The 9,004-nt window shown below is 37.0% G+C and overlaps 1 protein-coding gene across 1 annotated transcript; it reads right to left on the reverse strand.

Moving 5' to 3' along the window:
- Nucleotides 1-311: 311 nt before the first annotated feature.
- LOC147613976 (galactan beta-1,4-galactosyltransferase GALS1-like) lies at nt 312-3,021 on the reverse strand. The gene is made up of 2 exons (XM_086781271.1): nt 1,516-3,021; nt 312-867 (listed from the first exon to the last, which is right to left on the reverse strand). Exons 1-2 carry the CDS (start codon nt 2,751-2,753, stop codon nt 468-470), a joined length of 1,638 nt encoding a protein of 545 aa, XP_086637397.1. The 5' UTR covers nt 2,754-3,021; the 3' UTR covers nt 312-467.
- Nucleotides 3,022-9,004: the final 5,983 nt, after the last annotated feature.

Here is a 9,004-nt window from a genome sequence, read left to right on the forward strand (position 1 = left end):
AATAACCTGCATACCCGAAAGAAATGGACTACCTCCAAAGGCATGCGAACATGCATGAAATAGAAACACACGCAAACAAATCAGACGTCACATGCACGTGGTCCATGATGGCGACCACCACAGAGAAGCGTCAGCTCCCAACATGAAATAACAACATAATATGAGGTTGAAGAAGGAAGTCGACCACTCACGTGTTCGACTATGCGACATAAACGCCCCACATTCCAAAATCATGCTATCACACGTGTCAACCATGAAAGCACACACATGGCCAACTCCATTCCATACCTACCTTAATCCACCTAACTCCATACCAAAATTTCTATTTATTAATTAATCGCTAGAAAAACATTTTGCACACATATTCAAGGATTGAGAGAGAAACAACTGGACTGATGATAATCACATGGAATAGGCAGGAGGGGATCGGTGACGTGTGTACACGTAATATGTAACAACCTATTGGTTTAATTGACAAGGGTGGCCTGTGGGCCGATCTGCTGTAGCTCAAACTCCTTGACGGATTCAGCGAGCTCTTGCAATCCGGTGTCGAGTCGGAAGGGCACGCCATCTGCGTCGTAGACGTCGACAGGTTCCATAGCCGCGGACGTGTTGTTGACGAAAGGATTGTCAGAGCTGGCGAACTTCCGGCAGAGTTCTCCTCTTTCTGTGATGGTGTTGTGATAGTGGTAGTACCAGAGCTTGGGCACGAGGCTGTCGCTGAAGTAGCCTAGGCTCTGTCCGACAATGTGATCCGACCTGTGCACTCCGGTCGTAAAGGCGTTCCTCGGCTGAATCGCGTATTTCCGGTCCCACGTGATCTCGACCTTTACATTGCGGTACACCAGCTTCTCGAACACCCATTCGCTGCATAATAAGTAAATCCATGTGAGCCGACTTCTTCGACTTAACGAGCTTAACCATGTTAATTGTGTTAATCCAGCTTAGGTCTCATTCAAGATTATGAAGTAATTGTGTTAAGTATGTTAATTTTGCTCATGAGATTAATCCTATTGATCCGCCTTACTTGATAAGCTATATCATTAGCTTAGTTATGGATGAGCTATCATTAGCTTAATTATGGAGCTTACTTATGAAATTGTTCGATGACTATGTTTCAATATTAGGGATTGAGATAAAGACCATGGAATTGAGATGATTAAGAGCTTTAATATTTATAAATTTTGGGTTGTTAAGGAGATTAAGAAGTTAAACAAGATTATAAGGGTAAAAATTCCAAATCGTTGACCGACAAGGAGATTATGAGCCTCGAGAGTTTATAATGATTGACCTGTCAAAACTATTGTTTCTTATGAAGTTGTTTTAATAACTTGGAAATAAGAAAATAATGATCCTATAATGTTTTTTCCAGAAAAGGAATAAACACAGAGCTTATTGATCCCTCCAAAAAAAAGAAAAGAAATGGCTTACCTCAAGCATTAGTCTAGCATTGTGGAAATGTGGAAAGCTTAATGATGAATTAGAGCTTAAACACGAGAGTTAAAGAATAAGTACCTAGAGAGATTTCGTGTGGGCTTCCCGGCCGCTTGGCAGATGTCTGCCGACATGGGTTTTTGCCGGAAGATGACCTGTGTATAGTCCGAGAAGCCGTCCATGACGGCACGGAGGGTGTCGTTGGGGGGGACGTACAGATACTCGTCGACGTCGAAGAAGAACGTCCAGTTGGACAGAAATCGGGTACGGTGGAAGCAATCGTTGACGACAAGGAACTGGTTGTGGTAGTATCCGTCGTAGACTTCCTGCTGCCGGATGTCGTGAACTGTGACGTAGCCCAGTCGGCTCCATGGACGCAGAGCCCGTTTGACGCCGTCCGTCACCCCGCCGGCGTCGTGCAGGAAGAAATGCGAGCGGGGACCAAATAGCTTGACGTGGTAAGCGATCCATTCCCTTACTCGCTGCGGGTTCAGATCGCCGAAAAGCGGAGATCCGCAGAACACGAAATCGTAGGGATACGGCGGACGGAACTTCTCTTCCGCATAATCGTTCCGTCTCTCCGTCAACGCTACAAACCTCTCCGGCGCCGGACTCGGCCTGCCGGACCCTTCGCCGTAGAAGGCATAAACAACCAGCTCACCGCCGTCTCCGTCCACCCCCACTGGATGCGGGAAGCTGCAGTTCACCACCACTACCGTGTACTGGCGCCCCATATTCCAGTCCGGAAGCATTTTATCCGTGGATCCTTTGACGGAGTTGTTTGGCTCTGATGCGGCGGGAACCCACTCACACTCGAAACCTGCGTTGCCGTAGACGTGGGCGGGCTTAGAGGCCAATCCGATTATGGCAAAGCTGTCCGGCCCTCCTCTGTAGGAACCCATGTGGACAAAAAGGGCTGAAGCATTCCCGTAAGCTTGGAATGTGCGTTCCCTTCCTATCAAGAGAGCGTTATCAGCATCACTAGCTGATGATGCGGTCTCATCTCTGCTATTATCACCTGAAAATTCATTATCACTAGCTTCATCACCTGCTATCGGAGGCTCAATCGAGCTATATTTATCACTACCACCATTTGTGCTGCTATTGGTCAGCAACTGCTGGCCCTGATCTCTTAATTCCAGATAGGGTATTGCATGCAAATTATTATTATTATTATTAGACCTGCCCAAATTCTCTTCAAACACAGCCAAGAAACCTACCACCAACATCCCGGCTAGGAAGGACTTAACATCAATCCATCCTCCACAGTAATGCTGTAAGACTCCGTTGTTGCCATTGCCAACCTTTTCTCTAGTCATATTGCTTTTCTTGAAGCCTAATAATTAGACCCAGCATCTAACCTACTCAAACAGTGTAATTGGAGCAATTTTCCTGAGCCTTGATCTATTGCCTAAGTGAAGAAGCTCTATGAGTTCTTCTACACAGGCAGGCAAGGAGCTCACAAATTCTTCTACACTGCAAGCGATTTCTGAGCAATCAAAATCGATGTCAGGGCCAATTGTCCCACACAATCAGTATTGAGCCTTGGGCCTAGGGATGTCTTCCTAAGGATGCAAAGCTATAGTATAGGCGTCAAGGAGAGTTTTTTTTAAAAAAAAAGGGATACTTCTTATTTAAAAGCCACGTTCAAACCACCACACGCAGCCAGCTTTGGGTGCCTCATCTTCACACGTTCATCGCCCAAAAAGCAAGCTACGTGGGCGTAGTCGTGTGAATGTCCGTTGCATGCCAGATGGCCCTCCACCCTTGCTTCTCCTTGTAGTATCTCATTTCAAAGTCTAGTAAAACGTTTCAACCATTCCAAATAAATATCAACAAATTTATGATACCCTTGAAGTTCTCCGTATATATACTCTCTAAATTGTCAACAATTTAGCTTCAAACTTGTCTTTAACATCGTGCACACGTTAATTTGACCTAGTAGCAAACTTGTCTTTAAAATCTTGCACACTTTAATTTGACCTAGTAGGAAAATTGCCTCTTCAACCACCCATCTTATTGAATCTATTTTAGTTTATTATAAAACAAATACTTTGAGACCTTTCCTTCTTACTTGCCTCCAAGAGGTTCCTTTCGGAGTTGGCTTTCATGATATATTCTTTTTCAAGGAATATATACGTTAACGTGCAATACCGGGTATCTTGATAATTGCATGTAACAAAAACGTACACTCACATTTAATATAATGACAAAAGATTCATGAATGAGAGCATATTCCCTAGTGTCATCATTAGGACAATATTTTATCGTGCACATTTATGCATTAATAAAACTTTCTTGGTAAAAGGATGTTTAGACACAACATGTTACCTTTATCACTCTACAAGGACTAAGAAACTCCCTCCACATGTGACATGGGGATATCTAGGGAACGCCTTAACCTGTGAAGGATGTCTTCAAACATCGTATATAGCATATGCATTGTATCCACTTTAACAACATCCAATAAAAACTACATCAATATTACAATAAAATTATGTGGGGTCTCTCAGAAGTCTTATGGTGGGTTTCATTTCTTCCTCCCATAGTTTCTTGATGGATGTGTCTTCTAGATCCAACAATTTTTTTAATATGATGATACTCTGATGCTACATTTTGTTGACTCTTCCTTTCAAATTATTATTTAAAAAAATTAGATGTTTCTTCTCTTATTTGTTTCTAACCTTTCATTCACTACAACAAAAATGAGCCAGTTGTGTAGCATTCGTTGTATGGACCATTGATAAAAATGTTTATATAAATGCTACATTACATCGCTTTATCAAGACTTGTATCATTGTTTGTGCTAGCATGTATATCAACATTGGGGAACATTAATGGAGATTCAAAAATATATGTGGAAATCAATGTGCTATGTCACAAGTTTTAAGGTTTAAATTTGGAATCATGTCTTAAGATGTAAGCATAATTAGAAATCAAATAAAAATATTCTACCAAAATTTATTAGAATCAAGGCCAAATGATGAAAATTTGAGGCAAATACTTAGGCCTTCATCACCTCCAACTTGCAAAACAAGTCCATGTATCCCAATTGGTCTATCTCCAAGTCTAGGATATCAAGTATTCCATTACGTTAGGGTGAGGTAGATGCATTATCATTTTTGTCACCACAATATAAAGGTTATTGTTTTCATTTAATGAAATCAAAGAAAAAAAATAGTATTGCTAGTTTACTCATTCTTTTAAAAAATTTCTTCCGTCTCTTGAGCTTTTTGATTCTCTTGATCCACTTCCATTCCTTATCACCATCAAGATCTTAAGATAAAATATAAATTGACAACTAAGAAGTAACTTGTATGACATACCACCAGCAGTTAGAATCATGTTGGTTGTGGTGGAAGGGGAAATAATCACAAGAAATGTGCATAATACATGTATATGAGACAACCACCATGTTTCTACATACATATATACAAAGTAATCATAAACCTATTCATAATGTTGAGATAGGAATAAAGTATTTCTTGCGTCGTACCATAATTTAGAGGACCCAACCATAAAAAGTCAACTTGAGTGCTTCTTCACCATTGTTGGAGCACCTTTAGTACCTCTACATACTACCTTCAACAAATCATTTAACATCAACGGCAAACACTATTATGGATTGAATGGGTAATACTATATGCTAAGGATTTGACATCTTTGAAAGAGACCTATAAAAAATGTCATATTATAATGTAAGTTTAAAAAAAATCTTTACTCATCTGAGAATCACCCAAAATATTAAGTTTTCTTATTATCAAAAAATGATTTTAGGATCGAAGAACTCTAATGTAAACAAAAAAACTCTAGGATTGAAGAACTCTAACATAAACCAAAAACACACAAACTTCTTAAATGTGGCTTATTTTACATGTCTTGCAAGGGTACATTATAGGATTGCAAAAACCCAACTTTAAAGAAAATCTATTGTATAAAATTCTACCAAGAAAAATGCAATTACACCATCAAGTTAGACTATTCCTCCCTGATGTCTATCCCATCACTATTATCAACTTCAATTGCTTTGATAGATAGAGCTTCCCTAATGTCTATCCCATCAGTGTTTGATAGATAGAGCATCCTCCTCGGTAATTGCTTTGATAGATAGAGCATCCCATTAGTGTTATCAATTGATTTGATAGATAGAGCATCTGCCTTGGCACTATCTATAAAATATAACATTGCCTTCTGCTAGGTAAAGACTATGAGCAGATAAAATTCTAGCCGCTTTGCTGGTGCATACATGTGTTGGTCCTCCATAAATTTCCTTCAAGCACGAGATAGGAATTCTCTCTTTAAGAAATGGTTATTGTTGACTTCTTGAGATATCATGTCTGTAAAGTCACAAACACGTATATCCACCTCATCAAGTTTCAAGGTACTAGTACTTTCTCTTCTTCTTTTGCCTCTCTCAATTAACATTTCTAAATTATATTTCCCGTGAAAGATATTTTCAATATTTGTTTTATACCAATGAATAAAGATGTACCATATCCTGTCTCTATTTTTACCATTTTTTAAATTCACAAATCCAAAATGGATGGCCAAGGCCATCGTCCTTTGCCAACATTGCTAGAGTTACTTCCTTGATGTTCTCTCCAAATCTCTCGGAGTTTTTCTCTTCTTACTTTCGATCTTCTAGACCCTAGGTATATCTCTCTTGCATTGGCATAAAAGTAGACTATGAAAATCCTTAGGAATATATGTTTGAGTATAACACATTCGGCTGCTACACAAAAGAATTAATGTTACAGGTATATATTTTATCATATTTTTGATGAATTAATAATCGTAGAAAATTATGTTTAATTTAATTTGTGCAGGATTTAGCTTAATGGAATGTGCAAATGTGCACAAGATTATCATATGTGCAAATGTGCAAAAGTTATTTTATGTAACAAGGCCCATTAGCAATTATATTTGGGCAAAGGTTTTTGATATGTACAAACCTTACGAGATTTCATATGGTTAATAATATGTAAAGCAATATCCCTAAAGTGCGAAAAGCAAGCCTAATTTGTACGCACATCTATTCTTAGCTCCTTGGGCTATTTTTATGAATAAAATTCTCTAAATACTCATGTCGTGGAAGTGGAGCTACACGGCATGGGGGTTGGGGGGCGAGGGGGGGGAGGGAGAGAGGGAGATTGCACCCAATCTTGTTTTGATGGTGATGTTATTCTATTTTCATTGCCTTGTGTTATGCTATGTTATTTATTTTTCAATTTAATTCAAGTCTTTGTTTCAATTTTGATGTATTTTATGAGTTTTTAATTATTTGTTTAAGAAGTACAAAAGGGTCCCATGATAGTGGTATCAAAGTTTTGATTTAATTTAATCTTCTTGAAGCCGATCAAAGACTTGTGGACAAAGAGGTGAAAGAGACAAAGATACAGGTGATTTTGGTAAATTTTTAAATTAATTTGAAAAAAAATACGTTTATATTTATGTATGGTTGAAGGAAGGCTTGTTTTTATCCATTGGATAACAAATCCCCATCAATCTATTGCCCAAAGGGTAAAGCAAGGTGGAAAACCATTTGTGGGTTTGCAAAACCACAAAACCACCTTTAATTTCACTAATTATCTTCATAATCTGTCCATGTACGGATCGAATCAGCAAAGGAAGAAACATAGAGACCCATAATTAGATTGCTAAACTAATAGCAGTGTTTGAATTCCATAATGGGGCTAATATAAATCCTACAAATTAGAGAATTTTAAACTTATCCTTCTATGAGAAAACGCATCGATTTCATGAAAGGAAGGAAAATCCAAGTTATATATATATATATATATATTTATCCTCTAATTTTTTTCCCCCTTTCTTCTGTACCCATGGGCGACGACGACGATAACGATTTCTTTTTTTCTCCCCAGTGCTGCGTGCTCTTACGGGCTGCGGATTCCCAGCCGTGAAGAAGCGTTGAATTTTTATTTTAAGTGAACTATATCCAAACTATATATACTGCGCGCTCTTGGCTGCGGATTCCCAGCCATGAAGAAGCGCTGAATTTTTTTATTTTAAGTGAACTATATATATATTTTAAGTGTACGCTAGCCGTTAAGCTGAAGTTTTTAAGGCTTTAATTAGAGCATAGAATATATCCAAATTATAGACTTATATATATATATATATATATATATATATATATATATAATGCCCTATGGACTGGCCGTCGGCAGCAGCTAGCGAAGAAAAAAAACGCTTAAAAATTAAGCTTTGTAATACATCTTTGATTAAAGATTTTCTTTTATTTTTATTTTTATTTTTTAAAAAGAAAAACATTTTGTTTCAAAAGCCTTCACACTTTAGCTTTAAAACCTTTAAACACTTGTTGTAAAAGCCTTATATTAAAAAGCTTAAAAACCCTCTTTAGATAATTTATAAAGCTTTCAAAAGCTTTAGATAAGGTCCAAATTTAGGCTTTATCTCTTCTTTATTTTTGTCTACTCTTGGTGTTTTCATTTTGGCCAAAGCAAGCTATATTAGTTGAGAGCTAATAATATGGCTATTTCTAGCTATTAAATCTATTCTTCTAGAGTTAAAAATGTAAAAAGATTTGTTTATTTAAACCATTTCAAAAGGTTTTAATCTTGTTCAAATTTAAAGCTTATGCAAAAACTTTAAATGGCCTAAAACCTTGAGCATAAATTTTATGCAAGGGTTTTGAAAGCTTATGTATAGGTATACCTTTATTTCCTTTGCGAAAGCATGAATCAAAATCTTCTATAAACCAGGAGATCGGAGAAATGATTAGCTTCTATCATGTGACCTTAAGGCAAAAAGGTTATATTTTTGTAATGCCAAAATTTTCATTGGTCCAAAGAAAAAGGAAAAGAAAGCTTTGTTGAAAACTTCAAAAAGCTTTAACTTTTGGGAGTAAGACCTTCCTTCAAGGCTTAGAAGAGACCATAAATTCTTTGTTCCAGTCTAATTATTTTTGTGATGTAGAGATTACAATATTTTCAGGATATCTATAACAATGTGCGAAACTTTAAGAGTTTTCATATTTTTTATGATATTTGAACACCACTTTTATTGTTTTACTCTCAACTCATCATACCTTGAGGTAAATTGTTTTTATCCATGAGTATTAGTTGCATCAGTCATATCTAAATTTATTTATCTAATACTTTACCATGTAGATGTGCTTTCCCAACATCATATGAGTACGTATTCAACCCATTCATTAATTGCATTATGTGCTTAAAATTGACAATAATTAATTCAAGATACATGAATCCTGGAACTACTTTTAAATTGTTTGGTACCATATAGCATGTGTAGTAATATTTCTCTTTCAGAATGATTCCAGCACTCCCAAGTAAGTTCCTCCATTTTTCATAATTAAAACATCACATATACTTGCGATATTTGTGTCCTTTTAATGATGTATTTTGTAGCAAAGCTATTAGACACTTGCAAGTAAGTTTTTATCCTTTATAACAACTTAGTAAACAAAATTTCCATTGTTTCTATGCAAGTTTTATCTTCGGACAGTGATTTGAAAACCTTCCAACAAGTAAGTTTCTCATTTCCATCTTTACAATAATGATCATGCTTT

The sequence above is a fragment of the Cibotium barometz genome, chromosome 43 (genome assembly GCF_041138505.1).
Source record: "Cibotium barometz isolate CiBa-2024 chromosome 43, ASM4113850v1, whole genome shotgun sequence".
Lineage (NCBI taxonomy): Eukaryota > Viridiplantae > Streptophyta > Polypodiopsida > Cyatheales > Cibotiaceae > Cibotium > Cibotium barometz.